General features: G+C 50.0%; 1 protein-coding gene across 1 annotated transcript in view; it reads left to right on the top strand.

Moving 5' to 3' along the window:
* LOC144174824 (uncharacterized) overlaps positions 1 to 22,908 on the top strand; it is a 111,286-nt gene that overhangs the window by 84,537 nt on the left and 3,841 nt on the right. The window contains exons 2-3 of the mRNA XM_077703732.1: positions 2,257 to 2,389; positions 21,927 to 22,127. Of these exons, the coding sequence (XP_077559858.1) occupies positions 2,257 to 2,389; positions 21,927 to 22,127 (334 nt within the window). The remainder of the gene's footprint in view (positions 1 to 2,256; positions 2,390 to 21,926; positions 22,128 to 22,908) is intronic.

Raw genomic sequence — 22,908 nt, 5'->3', positions numbered from 1 at the left:
TACGGATTATATGCAAGGACGGGTTATACGCGCGAAAATACGTGGGTTCACAGTGAAGTTGTAAACGTCGCAGAATTCTTGTCTGCTGCCAATAGGTGGGCATGTGCGGGAGGGGTATTTAGAGAAAGCGGATGTAACCCTGGTTTTATGTTTTATCGAAACTACGCCATAACAAAGTATGTGATAGCTAGCCGCTGAAGCGACTCCATTATTACTCCAAGTTTCATCTACTCGTTGTAAGTGGGTAGTCCGCAGTGAAATTTTTATCGTTACAGAATTTCCGTCTGCTGTCAATACATGAGCTTGTACGGAAGTGATACTGACAGCCTCATGTTTGCCTTTGTCTGCTAGGGAGAAACCACTCCTTCCAACTTTTATTTAGTAATCACACAGCCAAAGCCACTGCCATTGCCAAATCACGATATGATGGAGGCGAAAAGCGAAAACGTCCACGTGTTCGAGATATCTGTGCACGTTAAAGATCCCAAGGTGGTCAAAATTAATCTGGAGCCCTCCACTACGGCTCGCCTCATCGCCTGTGTAGCGTCGGTGCGGTAAAAATTTATAATCAATCAATCAACCAAATGACGATAAAAATGAATACGTCTACATGATCTAACCATGTGTGCGATCTGTATTTTATGCAGCCTCACTGGTCATCCGTCTTCACAGAGTGTATCAACTCTTACCTTCTTCCCCGTCGCTTCTTATACCACATTTTAATACGGACTCTTCGCTGTGCAATCGGTGGACGCTCAGCAGCAAGCGCTTGAATGTGCGGTCCGGTTGCTTTCGGGGGCAGCTGCTTAGTCTAGAAACCGGCGGCACACGTTGAGTCGATGTGTGGCTAGCGCACGGTAAGCGCATTCTTTTCGCCTGACAGTGCAGACAGTAAGCGCCACATTTTCCGGCTAAACGCGACTGGAATCCGCTTTCCATTATCGCGACCGGGCTCTCGAAAACAAAAAAGAGAGCTTTCCAGAACCGGTTCCCTTTCTGACGAACGAGGTCGCAACGGCGGCTCCTTCTGTTTTTAGAAACTGCTCCAGGTCGCTTTAAAGGGGGGCTCTTTACTCAAATGGAAGCGCTAATGCCTCGGCAACGTTTACTATGTCCCTCAGGTTCAAACTGAACGGAAGAAAAAGAGTTCGACACTTGCGACCTGCCTCATTGCATAATGCGGAAGTTGGTTTTACACTGTTTACTGTGCTCAAACAAATTTTCTGGCTTGGTTTCCGTTCGCTGTTTATTAGCTCGCGCTTCTTTTAAACTTTGTTTGGCGCCAACTTCGCGGACCTTGTTCTCCCTCTTCAGCCTTACATAACGTCAATACGGGAAAAGAAAAGGGTCGAGTGTCTTACGCAGTGGTGCTACTGTAAATAGAACTACAGCCTTGTTCCACCGCACTATCGCCTTCATTGTGTTCGCGGTAGAATTCAGGTTCGAACTGTAACGAGAAGTAACGAAGAAAAGAAAACGCAGAAAACGCAAGGTTATCATAGTTCCATCAACGAATAATATGTTTGCACGGTGTGCGTGCTTTCATGATCGTTTATTTTTGAAATTATGGGTATTCGAAGGAAAATGCGGCTTCAATTCGACTCCAGTGAGAAATGTTAGACTAACTGCATACATTACAGCTGCATTAAGTCAAAACATAACATTGTGGAGAGAAGCCTCCTGATGTTAAACTTCTTTGTAGGCACAGCCGTATACAGATGTCGAAGCATAAGCATTGAACATAGATATGCTGTGTAACATTAAGTATACACGAGAGCCAGAGGCTTTAAAATGAAGACTGGTAGTCTTTTACGTGCTTTTGTTTATAGATACAAGTCATGCCGGGGGAGCATCCCGCGAGGTTTACGTACGGAATGCGGGATTTTCTCGGTGTCAGCAGCAGTGCTATTTCATCCCTCTCTTTGTTGAGGAAAAAAAGGAGCTGCGGGATCTTGGCTGTAGGTGGCCGTGAGTAGCTTGTGCGTGATCGCACTGTTCATGAATGATAGTAGAGCTTTATCCGGCTCTTGATGCGGAGCACTAACGCACAGGGAAGCCACAAGTGACCCAGTAACGCATGCAGCCTTTTAAAATGATCATTGAATTTCTTTCAAAGCTTATTAGGTAAAAGAAATCTCATTGCGCACAAGTGTGCAAAGGCGAGTGAATTTATAATGGATGAATGTAATTCCGCGTCGCTATATACGGCGAACGCGTGCAGGTATACTGACGAGTCTCTGTCCGCCTTTGGTGCAGATTTTCCCGGCATGTGCTACGACGTGAGTAGCTGCTCGGCGCGGGCCATCAACGAGAGCTGGGCAATCGGCGCCTGCAGCAGAGCCGCCTGCGAGATGGACGAGTCCGGCATCCTGCTCGAAGTTCACTACACGTACGTACACGCGTATTTTAGTACTTCCCGCACCGGAAGGACGGAGGGAGACTCTGCCGCTCCGTTTGTGACCTGTCTTCTCTTGCTGTTTCTGCCACATCGGTGCCCTTTTGCAAAACGCATTGCTGTATATAGACCATTTTATTTTCTTCGTCCTGGGAGCTTCCATTTTTACCAGTGAGCTGTGATAGCGGCCCTACAATTGGCGCACTCGACAGGAAGATGTAACTGCGCATGCGCAACACAGCCCAGAACATGGTCTGATCTTTTTAAAGATTAACTGATGAAAAGGTTTATACTACCAGTCACAGCAAAAAAAAAAAAAAACGCTCTCCTTTTTTTATCTCTTTTATCTTGTTGCTCTTCAACTGCATGGTGTGAAGAAAGCAGAACATTTCATTAGCAGAGCGAAATCGAGGAGAAACTCGCCGCGGTGGCTCAGTGGCTAAGACATTGTGCTACCGAGCACGAGGACGCAGGTTGATTGCCGGCCGCTGCGGCAACTTTTCTGCAGAAAGCAAAAATGCCCGTGTGTTCGAGATTTCGGCGCACGTTAAAGATCCCCAAGTGGTCAAAATGAATCCGGAGCCCTCCACTACGGCGCACCTCATCGCCTGCGCTGCGCCAGCGCGTTAAACCGTATACAATCAACCAATCAACCAAATCGAGAAGTCTGAAAGGCTAACAGGTGCTTGACGAGAAAATGTAGACTCCATCTGGTGAAGTTTATAGATGAAGTCTGTAGCCTTTATCTGATGCTGCGTCCACTTCGAAGCACCGAGTAGTCCAAATTTTCACGTTGGCCTCATCACGATTGTTGCTGTTTTGTCACTTATCCAATCGTATTACTCGATTCACATTGGCAGTATAGCGCGTCATACTGGTGACCCATGTCAGTTATGACAGCGAAAGAGCAGACTGACTAGGAAGGAGCCGAAAAACAAGGACACACTCTAAGAGAAATGCCAGAATGGAAGTAAATATCTCAATTCTGGCAGGTGACTAAAGTACACTGGCAGTGGTAAAGTGCCATGAAGCCCAAATGCACCAATACAAAAAAGAAAACGAAACGGCGCTTAACCATGCGGAAACTTCAGATACAGCTGCGCTTCATCAGATGTCGCTTCTGTTCATTTTGGCCGTCGCTTGGACGCGACGTAAACTTTCGCGCCAAACTGCGAGTGTCTCGCGCCGAACTGCAAGGTCCGAAAAAATCAAACCGACTAAGCAAAAAGTTTTAAGTTTTATAGTGCGTCTTACGCACCACACCCCATTTCAGCGTTGGCCTTCAAGGTTACAGGTGCCGAATATCCTAGAGCGAAACAAGGTAGAAGACAGGCTATCCCCCAAGGAATGAACTTTCACTGGTACAAAGTATCACATCGCTTGAGCTCGATTCGCGCGCCCTTCTGCTTTCCGTGACGTGAGAGAAATAAACAGGTATACGACTTTCAGCGCAGCTCGAAACGCGCAAAACTTGATCGGCCAAATTGTTTCGTCTGTGTTGAACGCTGTCGTGTACGCGCGTGGAAGGAGTGGCTCTAGAGAACGTGGAAGTCGTGCGGGAAAAATGATAAACAAAGTGATACAAAAAAGAACTTTCCGCAAATGACAGCTCTCGTTACGATAGCCGTACACGACTGGCGAGGATATTCGGGCAACGCTTCGAACTGGCTGGAAGCAACGGCGTCAAGAATCGCACCACGAATCGAACAATACAATACAATAATATAAAGCTTCGTAGATCGACCTTGGGCCGCCGCGAATTGCTAAATGGACAACTCAAAAAGACCCATTCCCGAGAAGTCACGTGTACGGAACATGCCACACCACCAACACCTCTCCGACAAGATCGTGGCGTTGCTTCCTTTCTTTATCCTTCTTCGCGAACACATCATCCCCCATCTCTACCTTACTTTTGTGACGTGCTACAATCGCTGTTGACTGAGTTAGTGAGTTAGTGATTGGTGATCTCATGACATACGATTACGTTTCTTGCAGGCCTTGCGGCCAGCACTGCTTGTCACTTCGTGCATCGCCTCAAACGTACGGCGCATGCACGATTTGAATGACACTGCGTAGTCTGATGAGAGTGAAAATCGGTGCAAGGTCCCTCCCTCTCCCTCTAATGTCCAGATACCACCCCTGCTCCCGAGTTGCGCCACTCGTGCACGAACGAGGATCATTTCGCTGCATGGCGCGACGTTTTGCCCTTCCATTTCGACTTCGCGTACGGCCACCATGACCACTCGTGTACAACGGTAACAAATCGTCCACGTGACCCGCCATAAAGGAGTCGAGTGATTGCCATTCGCTGCCACGCAAGACGCGCGATTGCACGGCGGTGGCTTCTGCCCTGCGCCTGTATGCTGATCGCCCGCTTTCGCTTTCGCATGTAAGTGCGGGTGATTGAAGGGCGGCTCGAAGTTACCCGTTTGATGCTGTTTAAACGACGAGCGGACACTTGCTGTGTACTCAGGGGTCGCAACACCCTCGTTGTATAGAAGATACGAAAAGAGGCAGAGAAGAGGCGGGGAGGAATAAACTGGGTCAAGAAAAAAGAAAGCATCTCCCGTGAGCTTTCCGGCAGTTGGCTTATCGTTAAAAATAATGGGCTCGCCTGCGTAGGGTGCAAAAGAGGAGCATGTGTTCGGCGGGGCTCCTTCTGCTTCTGAAAGGACGTCGAGTTCGTTGAAGACGTATTTCAGAGACATTAAATCCTTATCAACTGCGCGGCTTCCCCCACACGCTATAAACAAAGGAAAGGCGCAACTCTCTTGGAACGCAGAGTATACGTTGCGTGGCTCATAGCCATTATCGCCCGTTTTGATGACACCGGGAGGCCATGATGGTCTTGATGGCTTTGAAAAAGGTTTGATACAAGGAGAGACCATGTGCACTGCAAGAGACGCGTAAAATGGGCTAGTCCTTGATACGTGGAGGCAGATGGTCATAAAAGGCTAATTAATGCTTTTTGGGCCCCTTGCCGCTGATTTCGCGCTTATTTGATCCCCGCGGTCACGACAACCGTTGAAGCGAATCACCACCCGTGCAATCAGCCTTCAGCGGCCCGGAGGTACGTAACCTTGAGGTCGATAGTAATCCTTTGGTCGCTTCAATTACGGAGCTTTCGGGCAGTGGCGTTAAAATTCATTTAAACCTCCGATTCCCATTTAAATGATAATGTGCGGGAAAATGAGTAGTCGCGCAAGGTTGGTGAAAGACGAGGGAAATATTTATTCAGAGGAACATGAGCCTGCGTCTGGCTTGCGTTGTAATGCGAGGCAAGTTTCTCTCTACCAAACGAACCTTCTCCCGAATGCAATGAGTTACGGAAAAAATGAGGCAGCTTCGCACTCGTGGCGCGAATACCGGGAAAACAGCGAAGCCAGCGGCCCCACATAGTTTATTCTTGGTTCGGCTAAGCGTATGCGTGGTTTTGCTTGGAGACTCGGCCAAGTTTTCTGCGTAGCGTCGTCGCTAGCCCCTCAAAGAGCAATGAACACTCGGTCAATAAAGTGCGTACAATGTGCGGGAGCTCGTAACTCCGGATCTTCTACAACTCGCTGACGATTCGCTGCCGCTTCACCGGCGCGATATCAGGGATTGGAGCGAAGTTGTCGCACCATTCTCGAGTTGCGGCTCGGCGACTTTCGCGCCGCGCTTCCTCTTCATCGGGATCGTTACGCTCTTCTTCTGTCGCCCCATCTCTCTTTTCGTCGGGGACCCGGCTGTTGCATCTCACATGGATTTACGAGCTTGCCGCTGGAAGTTCTCCATGACTCGCAGGCCCGGATTGTTTTGTCCGCAGGCTTTCACATCTCTCCCAAAGTAGACCGCGTTAGCACGCGCTGGAACCCGCAGCAGCCGGCTTCGCGAACTCGGCGTCTATGTGCTTCCCACTTCATGTGCGAACGCACGTGAACTGGCGAGGAGAAGGGCACGCGAGAGATCACGCCACGAACGCTGGGCAGATTATTTTTGAAGACCGGGCGGAGTCGAGGCGCGCGGTGACGTTATCGCTCGGCGAGATTTTCCTGCGCACGTTCGCCGGCTGAACACTACTTTAAACAGAATCGCTGTTAAAATTTTCAAAACACTCGGCTTTCGCAGACGCGAGGACGAGGTGCAATGGTGATGAAATAAATTTCAATTCAGACAAAGCCTGCATGAGGATTGCCTTTTGTGCGACAAGCACTTATGAGCGGGTAAGACGTCGTATGCCTGCTTTATTCCTAGTCAAGTTTCTGGTTCAGCGGGTTTTTTCTGCAAGCGTACCTCTTTTCTTTTTTTATAGCTATCTTTTTCCACCCCATACCTAACCTGTGAGAGCAGACGATCCACGCTCGTCGCAAAACGACACTCACAGAGAGAGAGAGAGAGAGAGAGAGAGGAGAGGAGAGGAGAGAGGGAGAGAGGTTTAATGACGTAAAGGAGTCAGTCTGGCAGCGAGGCAGGCACGCTTCTAGTATGGCAATGAAGCACGTGAGCACTGAAAAACGGACACTAACGCCGAACAGACACAGGAACGCGCACACAACACACGCACAGGAGTACGATTACGCTCAACGTCGATACAATTTGGTCCAAACTACAGCGATCGCACAGGCCATCACCTCGTATATCACTGACCTCCAGGAACGTAAAAAGACACCAACTCAGGACAGTGTTCCCAAAGTAATACCAACATCCACGATGACTTTTTTTTCCAAGGAGCCCCTTCACGGGACCATAGTTCAATCTACGCGACCAACTCGTCAAGCGGGACGCCACGGAACGCACGCTGTGCCCTCAGCCTTAATACTAAGCGTGGCAGACGCGTACATTATACAGCACAACGTGCGGCTCCCAGCAACCGAAAGCAGCGCTTCCACATGCATACACTCCACGAGGTTAGCGAAAGCGCGCCTTCGAAGGCGAGCTCCCTCCGCCCCCGCCTTCGCGCGCAGCCTTCCTCCTCCCCCTCCGAAGCGTTTCGCCGAGACCGGCAGGAAGACGAAGAGAAACCAAAGTGATGCCACAGAAAGGCAGCTTCCCGACCGCTACATCGCGTAAACCACCGCAGCTGACCCCCAAACGCCGCGAAAGGGCAAAGTCAATACGAGCGCCTCCGCCGCCGTTGCAGAGGTCATCACATCCTCCCCCGCGATCGGGTCAAGCGGATTCGAAACGCATGGGTGGCATCGGTCGGTTCAAAGGTGAATCGGCCCTGCGCCGCTTGGTGCGGTGCAGTGTCCTTTACAATATCCCCCAAGGTGCGCCAAGGAGGGAGCGGCGGAATCGTTGGGCGAGGTCGGCCGCAGTGACAAATGGTTTCACTGGGACGCCACGACAGTGGCCGTCGGGCAAAATTGATGCCCCGCCGCGAGAGGAGACCTGGGTGGCGGCGCGGTGACGAAATGACATCCATCATACGGCGGGCAAGGTCCTCGCCGCGTCATACGGGAAGGGCTCATGGGGGTCAATGGTTGAGGCGTTTCATCGAGTTGGGCGTGGCTTTACTGGATGTCGCAGACGCAGCGTTGACCGCATTAACGATCCCTATTGACCACAACGTTCGAGGAAAGTGCAGTTGTGCGTCTGAAACAGTTTGGACATAGCTATACGGACATTTACGGGGGATCATGCAATACAGTCCACCCTGCTTATAACACATCGGGAAAGAGAAATTAGTTCGTTATATCCGTTTTTCGCTATATCTGGACCTAAAATCTAAGCACACAAATGCTAATGGGAAACAAACATTTGTTCGTTACAGCCGGGATTTTGTTAAAACCGTGTTCGCTATAAGTGGGTTATACTGTATAAGAGAAAACTTAGTATATACTAATTTCAGTCTGTAAACGTGGATGACCAGCGCAGCTGCTTGTCGGTTATTGGCTGGCCACCCAATCCCGTTCAAAGCGCGCCGTTGCGCAGGGGAAGGGTTCAGCGGTATTGTGAGTAGGCTTCACTGTGCAACATATGATGTGGAAAAGCCAGCTTACAAAAACTAAGTTTACACCGCTTCTTTCTGAAGTCGGCTTCACTTCTAAACACAGCTGCATTGCTCACAAGACTTTTTTTTTTCAGGAGCAATATACGCCATTTTACATGAAAACATGAAGCGCCAGAGGCGAACAGGTGGGGTGTGCCGAAGTGAGCAGGAAGGTGCTTTTCTCGTCCTACACTCTAAGAAGTCCGCGTAGGTCGTCTTCACCACAGCGCTACCGAGAGACCAATTGAAGTGACCATGTGGGAAGATTCGGCGAATGATGAAGCCCAACACATGATTTCACCAAAGAAAAATGCATGTGCGCAGAGACAACACCCAAGTTGTGAATGACGTTTTGCATTGCGCAGTGTCCCTGTGCCGATGCCCTTTTTCGTTTAAACTGAATGCTCATCCAAGTCATTCGGCGAACTGCCAAGTCACTAGGCCACTTCGGTTGGTCATTCGGGAGCATTGTAATGAAGACGATCAACGGGAACTTCTTATGGTGCACGGACACAAAAAAACGGAAGCGAGCCTATAACAGCTACGCTGTAAAAAAAGGGGGGCCATGCGAATACAGAAGCTACGATCCGTAAAAACGAATACGTAGCAAAACAGCAGTTGGAGCGCATCTTGACACTCTCTCAGGTTTAAAAAAAAATGCAGAATGCTCGTCACTCAGCTGAGTTTCAGTTTGAGTTAAGTGCCTTCGTCAGGGCTGTTAAAGACTGTAAAGACTGTAAAGAGGTTGATAGTCAGGTAATTTAAATAAAGGCGACGAGGACGGAGCCCGTGAGCACGACACAAGTAGCGTAAACGTCAGGTCAGCAATTGCGGCTTGCGCTTTAGTCACGAAACCGGCTGGGCGCCGCACGACCTCCGAGTCCTTGCGCTATATTCGGGGCGCGCCGTGGATAAACCGACAGAGCAAAACGTTTCGTCCTTACGACAGCTGCAGTGCCAAAGCCTCGGTAGTCTGGCTGCGGCTTCTGATTGCCGTTGCATAACGTTCGCCGGAAAGGTACACCCAGGTACACAAAGCCGCCGTATACCCGAAACAGTTCTCGCTTAACCCAAAAGTCGTGGTTTCCTATTACCCACGGCTCCCACGTCCGCAGGCTAGCCGTCGCCAGATTTGCATCGCCTGGCGGCCGACGGCGCATCTTGGGTGATGGGACCCCCGCGTAATCGCCGAGTGGGAGCTCGCGTAATCGCTGCAGGAGTGGCCTTGCCTTTCCTGGTTCTGCGACCGGTGGCGAGCGAGCGAAACCGTGTGAAGACAGGAACACGCGGGCGTTTCTGGATGCGCGCGAACACGCACAGTTTCTTTCCTCGTGTGACCTTCTGTGATCTCCCCAATGAGCTGCGTACGCTTTAGCAGGCGATAATCAACACAGGACGCCGTGTTGAGAGCAACGGAACCGAAAGGCCTTCACCCTGCCTTAGGGGAGGGAAAGGCTCAACAAAAAAAAAAAATGTTCCAGTTAGCCTTTCTTTCCAAGAAACACGTCAAATGGACGAAAGACGTTTTTTTTTTTTCCACATCCATGAAATCGACGAGTAATCTTCCATGATGGTACGTGATGGACGTTCAATACACCTACACACTGATTGAAGAGAAAACCTCACAGAAATCATTTTATGCCGCCTCCGCATAGGGCATTCGCCTCTGACACACAAATTTCTCTGATAAACAAGATAAACGGAGATATGAAGGATGGGACCAAGAGCTAATAGTAAACCACATCTTACTCTCATGTGCGAAGTTTGAGGTCCTGAGAAAAAAAAAAAATTAGGCTGTCCTACATCGAACACATTCCATTTCATCCCAGTCTACTCGTAGGAGAGGATGCTCTTGTTAAACGTTCTTCAGTTTCTAGCTCTTTAAAAGAAGCAACGCTCCTAAACAAGCTACTATAATGTGTTATAACGACGAGTCATTGTCCACAAAAGTAAACACAAAACCTGTTTGGCATGATATCCCTAGTTGCTTATGTGCTTTAAAACACAACATAACACATAAAAGACTAAAGGCAACAAAGCGGGCGATAATATTGCTCGATGAGATCACTGGCTCGATAACACAACGTCAACTTTAAATTATCCGAATACTCTAACTCGAACTCTTTCGTTTAATGTAGGCATTCTGAAATACGTGGTCAGCGCATGGAGATTTACAATCCAGAGGGAGTTCTGAGTATTTTTGCGAGGGTGATTGATAAGAGTCCTGACCTGGCGTATCTTCATGAGGGACCGTCCCGCAGTGGCAATCAGCGGTATCTTAGAGCCAAGAGGCTCCTGAGTATGACAGAGTACGCGCCGAGAGAATTCCGGTTGTCGTGCCAACCCAGCCGCTTAGGCAGTGCCTTTTATTTTCTTGCCCCCGGATAGCCCTCTGGCAAGCTGAGAGTCACCAATCTCCACGGGATTTTATCAGACTGTTCGCAATTTTTGTCCTCATAAACGGAGAAAATGTGCTGCTAAGATCTACAAACCACAAGGATTATATGCGCTATGGCCACGCCGTCAAACCTGCAATGCCCTCGTGGTGGACCAATAGGGTTCCCGTCCAAGGACGCGGGTTCGATTCCCGGCCGCGGGGGCCGCTTTTCTGATGGAGGTGTGTTCGCCCGTGTGTTCGAGATTTGGGCTCACCTTAAAGATCCGCAGGCGGTCAAAATTAATCCGGAGCCCTCGACTACGGCGCGCCTCATCGCCTGCGTTGCGTCGGCGCGTTAAACCCTACAATCAATCAATCAATCAATCAATCAATCAATCAATCAATCAATCAATCAATCAATCAATCAATCAATCAATCAATCAATCAATCAATCATAATAGGATTCCCGTTCCGCCGTCCGCGCGGCATCGGTCCACATCTTAGCCCTGACAACGCACGAAATTTTATTTTTAACACCCGCAGTTCTAACGCGCGCGCCTAAAAAGAATTTTTTATACGAATTTCGTGTCCGATACGGAATCCTCGTAACTATAATGTGCATAGAGACGTGACTTTCATGTCCGGGCACAGAATGTACGCATGAAAATATTCCAGCCCTGAATGAAAGTACGCTATCAAAGACATTTTTCCTCGCTTTTTTTCTTACTTATGTTTGTGACACAAAGGCGTAGTTTTCAGGCATGTCGCTATTGGTTTACTCCAATAAGCAGATCGTTACGTCACGCCTCGCAGACCGGCAGAGATCGAACGCCGTCGACGTCAATTACGAGCGAAAACAAGACAGTATAAGGCAAAACCATCCCACCGAGCCCGTCCGCGAGCTGTAGTCACTCCTCTTTTCTGCGGACAGTTTCCACAGGCCAGCATAAACCCTGCGGCCACTATCCAATCACTGGAGTGCGTCTTTACGAAAAATAAAATTTCATTGCTTGTGAACGCGAACAGGAACGATTGCGGCCGAGAAGTCCGGCCATTCACGTGCAGCTCGCATTGTCAATACCGACGCGGTCGAAAGTCGGTAACCAGAGCACCACTCTCGCCTCTCGCTTCACCTTGTCCCCATTTTTTTTTTTTGTGCGATATTTTGCAGAGTATACCGGAGAATGCGTGACGAGATCGAACTTTGAGTTCAGACGCGCGATACTTTCTACCGCGCAGCTCCCATTCGTCACAGATTGCGAAACGACGCGCAGTCGCACAGCTGGACAGCGCTGTTTCTTTGTGTCGCCGCCGTTGTGCCGCCCGTGAAGCTATGGAGATACCGATCTCATAGGTGTCGGAGGGAAAGGGTCGGCGGACCGGGAAAATTGAAAGGCGCAACCGCAACTGAGCCTACATTATTCTGAACTAACATACCGAACATCTAAAGTTTGTTCAATGCGGGCGGGACCGCCATTGCTGTGTGCGATAGTTTTTTTTTTTTTTTTTTTTTTTTTGCAGTTCCGCATGGACACAAGCTGATGCTACGGTGCAATTCCAATCATTCGAGCCTTTCGGGTTTTTTTTTTTTTTTAAGCTAGCATTAAGGTTCCGCCAGGGTCGCCGCTTTATGTTCTGTCGTGTTCTGTTGAATAGTTTGTGTTAGACACGCGACATTAAATGCGGGAATGGTTCAGACTGAATGCACGCACATGTAACGTTGCATGGAACGTCAGCACACAACGCATGGCATGAGCCTCCGCGCACGGCTCAACAACGTCACCCCGGCTAGAGTCGACATGGCCAGAGCTACGGCCGCCGCAGCTTCGCACGCAGGTGAAACCGAAACTATAACCCATACCAGCTTTTCCTGTACATGCGAACAAAAATTATTGTACGAACGAAATCCGGCGTCATTGTTTTTGTATGAGATCCAGTTCTGATGTTTTCCCCTGCAATCGAGTATGCCGTTTGCACCATTAATCACGAGATGTGGTTATTTACCTACACATGACAGGGATATTCTTATATACCAATAAAATGGCAGTGCATGGCCACTTCTGTGCGTTCAGTATCGAAAGTGCCTGCTTGCGTAGTTGTGAATTGCGAAGAGGCACGCATAGTAGGAAATCACAAACAGTTCTACGCGTACCGCATGTTTTTGCGCTAAACAAGAACTCCCTGAAGTTCATGGTATTCTGATTAACAAACTGGCATGGCAGCTCCAGAACTGCAGGAGCTAAAACAGCAGCACCCTTCTACCACAAACATTTTCTAAGCCCAGATCGGCGCAAATTGGAGAGTCGGAAATGATAGGCCGCCGTCAACCGCGAAATCAACAAGTGAAGAGTAACAGCGCCTGCACTGTGTGGCGGAAGAACGCGCCGCAAACACAAGCACGTCCAACTGTCTGGCGCGCTGTCTGGCAATGACAAGTGGCCGCAAAGCGAGGCCGACCTTCGTTTATAGAGGCCGGCACAAACGCCAGCGCAAAAAGAGAAGCTTCTTCGCGCTCGTCGTATTCCTTTTATATGCACGTTCACACACATCGACGGGCTCCCTGGACGCCTCGGACACGAGCGCACCCTTTTGGAAGCGAGTCCCCGCCGTCTCGTCTGGAGTATGCCACTCTTTGACTGCACCACGTCAAATAGGCGCAGCTTCCCCCGTTTCATTTTGATGCGCTTACTCTTATTATTTGTTTTTCCCGCTCTTTTAAGAGACGCCCAGCAAACACGAGCGTCCGACGCTTGTCGCGCAGAGCAGGCACCTGCTTTTGAAAACCTCAGTGGCGATAACCTTTTCGGGTTACCTCCGATGTATGTATACAGGTTGTGCGCCCGCGAGAAAACGGTAACAGAAATAACAATAAAATAATAAATGCGAGCGTAGTCGCCCAGCAGGGAGACGACTTCCCCCTCTACGCGGCTGCCGTCAGAACAAAGTTACGCAGCAGCAAAACGCAGCGAAGTACAACAAAACGCGAAAAAAAAAACGCAACAAAACACTCCAGCGAATGTGCTTCCCGTTCACGCAACAGGAGGCTGTTGCTGCTGCTGCTGCTGCTGCGGTGGTGGCAGCGCATCACGGCGTCGCTTTCTTTACTTTGCCCTACAGTATAGCCTAGACGGCAAAATAGTGACGGTGTCAAGGGGGTGAGGCGTTATTTCCTAGGGAGAGTGGGTGCGTTTAAGTGCGAGTAAACGCAGGCGGACGAGATTTAAGAAAGCGATGCCGAGTACGCCTCTGACCTTTGCCCACACCGTTATCAGAGTAGCTGCGCGGCGCTTCGGTAATCCACCGTTCGACTGCAATAGAGAAAAAGAAATTAAGAAAAGCTCGCGGTAGTAAAGTTAAAAATCTTGTTGCTCCGAATGCCGAGTGGGAAGGGAAGCAAGCCTGTGCACATGAGCAGCTGTAAGAACAGCTTTTAAGACCAACCCGTAAACATACACAGCGCGTTACCTGTCTGCTTTGCGGGGCGATTCTGTTATGGTCCGGCGCCGATGTGAACAGCGAGTAGAAAGAAACACAGTTTCGAAGAAGGGCTGAAAATAGGCTTTAAAATGTATGCTTTGCACACCGTTTCGATGCACTGTTTACAGTGCTGGACCAAAAATAGGCTTCAGCGTCTAGCCGGAAGCCGTGAGCTTTCGTGCTGTGGTCCGTGCGCTGCAATTTCCGCGTCTGAGTTCTCCCACCGCGACGAACTAGTTGTTAGACACGCAAATACAAACAAAAAAATTAACTTTGCTTGCCTATCCCTGCGCAACATCGGAGGCCCCCTCGTAAATTGATTGCTGCCTTCAAATGGGTCAACTTTGCGGCGAAAGAAGGTACTTAGCCTAAAATGAAACAATAGCATTTTTCCATTCCTACATCCTACTGAATTCCTTCCAACACTGACTAAACAGAATCTAGAACAACACGAGGACGAAACAAGATATCTGTGACAACCTTTAAACGGCCCTTGAAGGCAATCTGCAATCTTCTTCAGTCTGAAAGAACTGCCTTTGGTAAATAACTTAGATCTATTCACGCCTCTAAAGACGTTTTCTGACCGACAAAATGCAAGAAATATTGAACAAATTTTAAATTTCTCGCTACACGACGTCATCATTGACGCCAAACATTAAAACGTAGTTCTTAGTGTTTTTAGTTTTTAGTGTTTTTAGTGTTTTGCTTTTAGTAGTTCTTAGCATTCAAGTGATACGATCGAAAGGAACAAAAGGGCCCACTAAAATTTCCCGGTCATGTATTGGGGCGATGGCTTATGACGTTACAGAAACTAGATTCCGTGGCGTCATAAAGACCTCGCCGGAAAGCGCTTGGGAGTCGCTGCCGCTGCATGTGTTTTCATTATTGCCTCCATTATTTGTTCGGAGTTTCGAATGCCGCGGCGGCCGCTTTTCTGATGGAGGCGAAAAGCAAAAACGCCCGTGTAGCGCACGGCGCACGTTGAAGATCCCCAGGTGGTCAAAATTGATCCGGAGCCCTCCACTACGGCGCGCCTCATCGCCTGCGTTGCGTCGGCGCGTTAAACCCTACAATCAATCAATCATGATTGATTGATTGTAGGGTTCAAGTAAACAAGCAATCAATCAAGTAAGCAAGCAATCAATCAATCAGTTTCGAATAAAATTGGTATCATTCTTACCGGGACAAAGCAGGCTTTTTAATGATCCAAACTTGTATTTTGTCTTCATGGAACTTTTAAAGAACGCTGATACCCCCAGATACAGAGACTGAGATCTTCCCATCCTTCCCCGCGAAGTGACACTTCGATTTTACGATTTGGTGCGCACTGCTACTGTGGGAACCGCGGCAGCACGCGGTGCGAAGATGGCCGTATAAGGAAAGGGTGTTCTCGCGAAATTCACCACCGACGTCGTCCACCGGCGCGACCGAGCCTGGGCGAAAACCATTTCCTGATGTGCCGTCAGCATTCACGCCAAGGCACGCCCCGAACGCCAGAAGGCACGGCTTCGCTTTTCTTTCGGGCCCTGTCGAGCGCATGGGCACGCCATCGGCCAGGAACAAACAAGCAGCCGTTCGTCGCTCGGGAATCAGAAAGAAAAATGGAGGAAGAGGGCGAGCATTGGCGTTTTCAGCCGCTCCAGATACGCGGTCGACGCTTTTTGCTGGACAAACAAGGCGCAGACCCCCGCGTGGTAAAATGGCGGCGCCCCGGTGGGAGCGGGAATGACGTGTACGAAGCGTAGGACGCTGCACGCGAGATGTGTCCTTCGTGTTAGATTGCCCTTTATGTTCCACCTTTTGTCACCTATATTCGCTTGTAGGAATTGGAGGTATGTCGCCGAGTATATATAGCGCGCGTGGTGTTTCCACCAACTATTTGTACGCATACTTTCGCTCGAACTATGCTGTGTCGTGTTGTGGCTTTTTTCGAGTAAACATATTTGGCGAGGCGCGGGCAACAGCAGTTTTAGATTATCTTCAGTTATTTTTCTTATTTTATTTTTCTTCCACTCTTTCGTAAATTGTTCAACCAAACGTCCGTCAGTTTATTTCTATAACAGACCACCTTAGCTCTCGGAGCGTAGGGAAAAAACTTGGGACGACCAATTTCCTGCATCAGAAATAAACTCAAGCTGGAGATCTCGGTGAAGAAATTAAAAAAAAGAAAGACTTAATGACGGCGCACTGCAGATCAAATTAAGTTCCACAGCTGCGTGAGGGAAAGAGCTAACTTTACACACGTCGGACTGTTAGCGATTAAAAAGACCGGTGGGCGGCAAATCTTCGGCCGCACGTACTAGTATTTTTTCTAGAGGCAGAACACGACATGAAATGTATGTATAGTCGAAAAATGAAATTTGAGGCGACTTACATGTAAGCTAAAAATGAATCCTGTATTCGCATCTGCGCTTCACCGCACAGTTATAGTAGCTTCGTATATCCTGCAAGAAAAAAAAAATATATAAGCGAGCTCGTTCAACAAGACCATTTACTTCATTGTCTCGGAACTCAACTGCCGGCTGCAAACGCGTGTTCCCAAGCACCTACGCCGCGTATATTGTGAGCTTTCCAAGCGACATTCGCACGCTTAGCTATCAGCTACACTGCAAGGAACACCCTCGCGCGATAAGTACACGCGCTCTGACCTAATGTCACGCGTTTACTTCCCCCTAATGACGAACCCAAGGCCACGCTCAAGCCCAAGTCATTGCTGCGTCTATTAATAGGTAGGCAGAACTCACGGGGGGCCCCGCCTAATTAGCTAATTGAAGGGAGCGACGCTTCTAATTGCAACTTGTCACCGAACGCGCGTGTATGCCCGTATATACGCACACGTTTACTTCCGGGCGCCTATTGCCGTGTTCACGCTGCAGCTTTATGGGCGCTTCTCCGTTGCAGAAAGGAAATTGGGCAGCCCATACGGTGTAAGAGCGTTCAGGAACAGCCAACACGACGCTCCAAAAGGAGGCGTGACGTCAATTCGTTTTGTGCGGTAGCTGATGCGCTAGTTCTGGGCGATCCTCGGTTCGTGCTTGCAGCTCTGCAACCTAAAAAAGAAAAGAAAAAAACTGGAGGGGGTCAAAGGGCAGGAAGGAGGCGATCGGTCCGGAACAGTCGCACGGGAATCGTTTGTTCAACGGAAGCTCCGCTGGTTCGCGGGCCCATCGCTGTGATTACAGGGCGCGTATACCATGCTGCACGAGCGTCACGCATGCTCCACTTTCGATCTCGCGCACAAGCGCACGCGCCTCACATCGTAGTCTTTGTACACAAAGCACGGGTGGCCTGCGGAAGCATGAAGGAGACAGAATGTAGTGGTAACGAGGCAATTATAAAGGAAGACGAATCTAAATCCCGCCGACGGGAAACCTCGCGGCCGTCCCTATTGTATGACTAGCCTGAGAGGACTGCGTGACGTCACCAGGTTATGTGACCTCTAACGGGACACCTTTTTCAATTTTTGCGCGGATGATTATGGATAGAGGGTCTCCCGACAGCCCACGCCCGTTGCGAACCTAACGACCGTAAAAGTCGACCACTGTGCGTATACTCCGCCGGTTCTTGAAACACCATTTCATTAAAAGGTGCCGCGACAAAATATATGGTGGTTCCGTGACATCTGATCACGCGGTCTGTGAGAGTATGATAATTCACGCTTCACTACATGCTACAGCAGGTTACCACGGCTATATGCCATGTTGGTGCCGAAAAAACGCCAGTGAAGTTTATGACAATACGAGCTCATGCGTCAAAACAGAACCCTTGACGCAGGACTTCCAGCTACACTCCTTGTCATTATTCTCTCAGAATGCGTATACGTTTATCGTGTTGTTTTACCGATTTAAGAGACATAAAATACCGAATAATGCTGACGGAACGTCTATCGAACAGGCGAGATGCCAGCACTGGCGAACGCGTATCACATGCTTGTTGGGGTTCTTGAGTCTGCCTGTTGTTCTTGCGCTTTTTACAGAACGTCAGAAAGGTAAAACCTCAAGCGTGCCTTCCTGGTCTTTGCGAGGCCAGAAAGACAAGCATGAGGTTTTACCTTTTTAAGATGGGACAACAAAAATACAAAGGAAATGCTCAGTTATTTCACTGATACCCTATGCCGACGGCGACTGCCTTCAAAAGCAAAAAGGTCAAGGTGCGCTGAGCAACAACGCAAATCCAAAGGAGTAAGATTTCAAGCATTACGTTAGCAAGTCACACGTTCAACAAATTACTTGATGATGATGGTAATGACGACGACGACATGGTGATGGTTATTGTTGACTATGATGATGACACCGCCGACGATAAAGGATTTTCATTTGAATCGCGGTGACTGCATCTCCCATCTCGCCTGTGTAGGTTACTCATCTACAAATGCTTATCTTGCTTCTATACTCCGACACGTACTTCGTCCTAAATAATTCCCTGACGCAACCTCTTCCTGCGACGACCGCTGTTTGGCCCCTTCCCTGCTTTTTCTCCATCAACACTCTTGTTGCTTTTCATTATTTTATTCATCCCTGAACGGTAAAACCCAGTGCCCCTGGAAGGTGGAATGTCTCAACATTGGAAGCGCCGTTCGGAGTCTCTCTCGGGCTGCAGGCTTCGAGTCGGCGCGTCACCGGACACTTAGCGCCGTCATTGCCACCGCCGCCGCTTCTCGTTGCCACCTGCTATTAGGAAAACAGGACGACGACGCCCGGGGCACTTTTCTCTCATCGGGGCTCGAACAACGCGGCAAACGGAAGCGCCCCAGGAACAACTGGCCGAGGCACGCAGCCCCCGCACGCACACGCAGGAAGTGTCGCCTCCTCCGCCACAGCCCCGCGCAGGCAGCATGCGCATACGGCGACTCGGGCACTCTAAAAGAACAAAGGTCCCTTTGGTCGCTCCCCGGTCCTCTGGCCCAGGCCCGCTACGCGACCCGGCCGGGCTGCTAGGCCAGGTCGTAATTAGTGCGGCCAGGCTTTGTGCGCCTAGTGGCCGAGAAGATGCCCGCTTCTGCCGCACTTTCCGCGGACCGGTCCGCTCCTGTGCGTGTGTGCGTGCGCGTGCATGCCACTGCAGCTCGTTCCACACTTCGCACACGCGAGCTCCTGGCGGAAGGCTGGTGCGACTCGCAAACGGAACGCTCGTCCGATAACGCCGCCTCGCGCGGATTTTCTTCCTTCGACAATTTCTCCCTACACTGGCGGTTGTCGACATACGCTCGTTTCCATTCCAGTCTCACCCGCCACGGTGGCTCAGTGGCTAAGGCGTTGCGCTGCTGAGCACGAGGTAGCGGGTTAGATTCCCGGCCGCGGCGGCCGCTTTTCTGATGGAGGCGAAAAGCAAAAACGCCCGTGTGTACGAGGTTTCGGCGCACGTTAAAGATTCCCAGGTGGTCCAAATTAATCCGGAGCCTTCCACTACGGCGCGCCTCATGACCTGCGCTGAGTCGGCGCGTTAAACCCTGCAATCAATTCCAGTCTCCGATACTGCTCCTGACCTTGCTACGGAACTTATCTACGGACGCCCAGTCACCCGTCAGGATGTCTCTAAGGCAGCGGTTCTTCTCCACATGCTACCTTGTTTTATATCTTAGAAGGGTGAATGACCGGAGTGGGTCATGCGGGAACCTATACCACCGGAAAAGCAGCGGCATATCACCCCGTGCACCGCACGGCCGTCCTCCGCACTCGCCACGCTGCGGGTCTAAGATCACGCACTAACAGTTCAAAGAGGGAGTTAACACGCGCCGGGTTTACGTGCTACCGAATCCACACTCCAACTACTACAAAGGACACCGCAATGCAAATCTTCTATAGTTTAGTCCACTTGACGTTTACGAACTTGATCCGAAACCTCGCGGTCGCGTCTTGGTCTTAAGCGCTGTACGGGCCACATGCGCGACAGTAAGTCGAACTGACGACTTTCGAGCTGTAGTCAGCTGAAACGCCACAGCCACTCCCAGTGCAGATAGCCGCCCAACTTGACCCAACCCAGCTCAGTTGAAGTGAAGGGTGCGAGTTTAGAGGAAAAAGAGCGACCAGAGCGCAGTTTCGGCTGCTCGCAACAAAGTTGGCTCTTAGCTCTTCCTTCTTGTGGGCCTTCCTCGATCGATGCGAACGGGACCGCACTATAGTGCACCCCCGGCTTAGCAGCCTACGACCGCCACCGCATACCTGCCGGTCGCGTCGACCATAACCGCTTTCGGCCGACGCGACAGCAAAGGAGGCAGGAAAGACGGCGGTCGATCTTTAAGTCGATCTGCCTTCCGAAAGTGCAGGTTAGCAGGGTTGGTCCGCTGCTGGCTCGATCGCACGCCCCGGAATTCCCTTCAAGAGCGAGCTGAGCCGGTCGGGGCAGTGGTGCTCCTGCCCTAGCCTTCTTTGGCTGAGCAAGGGTGTGTGCGTGCTCCCATAGAATATATACACAGACTCAAAAAGCAAGCCCGTCTTCGCATACCCTCACGCTGAAGAGGTATTTATCGGTCGGCTGATCTTCCGCGGCGGTCAATCGCGAACAAGAGGCCCCCCGCTATAAGCTTTTGCTCTAGACTGTATATATAGACGACCACCTCTACACAATGCGGTGCGTAAGTAGTTATACGTGCACGCCGTCGTCACGTCATATACGATGGCCTGAACCAGGCCGTAGACCACGCAACAACTGCACCCAGAGCAGCGTCGGAAGGACTAAAATAGCCGCGGCAGACATTACAGCCGCTCCAATCTTCGGACTTCGAGATGCACGGATCATCGCGCCAAGATGTTTCGCTTCCTGCACCGCTTCCTGCTGGGATTAATTGTTCGATAGGTACCTTAACAATTGATTAAAACAACGAACGGCGCGTTTTAAATGGGGCCTGAGGCGATGTATGGCATACGACGGTTAAGGCCGTTGCTAACCACACCGACTACCACCAAAAAGGGTTTTTAAGATATACGTACACAAGTACACACGCTTTGGGAGCGTTTAAAAAAATGTAGGAAGCTCACACTAACGCGTCAGACTTGAAGGCAGCGAAGCTGTACGCAACCTTCACGATTATCACGACGGTTTAACTCCACGATTGCAGCCGATTTGTTTCTTCTTCGCTGCTGCAACGACGATTACTCCATCATTGTTGCTATAAGTGTGACCTTCCTTCATGTTTTGAAGCGATAATCATTGGACATCATTGGGTATCATTGATAATCTTGTATAATCATTGGACACTGGAAAGACACTATGACGTGTCTTTCTCGTTCAGAGCATATGTTGCCACGATTACGGCGAACGCTCGTTTTTTTTTTTTTTTTTCAATTTTGGCCAATCTACCAAAGTGAAAATGCTTGGCTTGACAAACGTGGGTCAGGGACACTGGGCGATCGCCGTGAAGCACGCGCACATGAGCGCTCGGACTTTCCTTGTTTTGTTTTTTTTAACTGCAGACAGGGCAAATTACGATTTTCTTAACATCTTCGCTGTTAAAATGTGCTGTGACCGAACGAGGATGGTACCTCTGGCCGGAAGCGCCATGTTAGTTGCTGAAACACAGGATGCAATACGTAAGCGTCGTTCTAATAGCCCCCCGTGGGAAATGGTAAAGCAGTTCTGTCGAAGAGACAGGAGCGCAGTGGGGGGAGAGGCGCAGAAACAGTTTATATGGCGTAAACCGTTGCCACCCAATTCCGCACGGAGACAGCTCCTGCTACATGGATGCCAATGTCGTCTGTTCCCCGCAGGTGTCCCCGGCTCCAGAACCGCCCCACCCTGCTGTGCGACATCATCGAGGACAAGCGGCTCCCGTTCCCGGCCTGCTGCCCGCGCATGATCTGCCAGCGCCACAAGAAGCCGCAGCCGCCCACGCAGACGCAGCTCAAGCCCTTCACGCCGCACGTCAGCGTCGACAAGGAGCTCCGCAAGATACCCTTCGTGCTCAAGAGGCCAGTCACCCTCATCACTTCTCGTACTCTCTGGGGAACAAGGGGGGGAGGCCGAACGGCTCCACGGTTCTGTATACACCTTGCCACCAAGCAGACTAGTCCCGTACGATGATTTAATCACTTAACGAGTACGGTACCTTGGCAGACATAAGAAAAAGCAGGTCTGACCCTTTCTGCACAGTTCCAGCATTTGGCACCTTCCCTGTTGGAGCATTTCGAAAGTTTTTGTCATGCCGCATGGTTACGAGTGATGTTCTATAAGGAGATAAAACGCCGCTTGAACGCGAACACGTCACGGCCCTTTTTTCTGAAATTCGTGTTCGGTGAATCACGCTTTGGCCGCCGTAACGTCATACGCGACAGAATTAGTGAAAACGTCGGCGACGGCGCTAAACAGGTTACGATCTCAGTAGATGTTATTTGTATTTGCTCGAGCTGTGTGAGTAGTACAGCGCAAAAATTGACATTGCGCAGATTAGGGTATGGCGCAAAAACAATGGTCGCAACGGGAACTGTACAGACTCTCGAACATTAAGTAAACTATTTCATTTTTACAATGCGAAGATGTAGCATCAGTTTCGAAATCGAAGCCCGTGGACCACAAAGGGTTTGCGAAGTGATTACTGGGGTCTGGGGAGGGGTGGGGGTTCGAGGCCCCACCAAACAGTCTTTCTCTTTTTTTTCTGCCAAACGACCCCGGCGATGGAGAAGGTTGGCTTTGGCGCATAGCAAGGGCGATAAATTACGCAGCGGTTATAGACAAGGATGTAAGGAGGGTAAT

The sequence above is a fragment of the Haemaphysalis longicornis genome, unplaced genomic scaffold, assembly GCF_048455015.1.
Source record: "Haemaphysalis longicornis isolate Haplotype H1 unplaced genomic scaffold, Haemaphysalis longicornis Haplotype H1 scaffold_3, whole genome shotgun sequence".
Lineage (NCBI taxonomy): Eukaryota > Metazoa > Arthropoda > Arachnida > Ixodida > Ixodidae > Haemaphysalis > Haemaphysalis longicornis.
The sequence above is the reverse complement of the archived record's forward strand: the minus strand, read 5'-3'. Positions and strand labels throughout refer to the sequence as shown.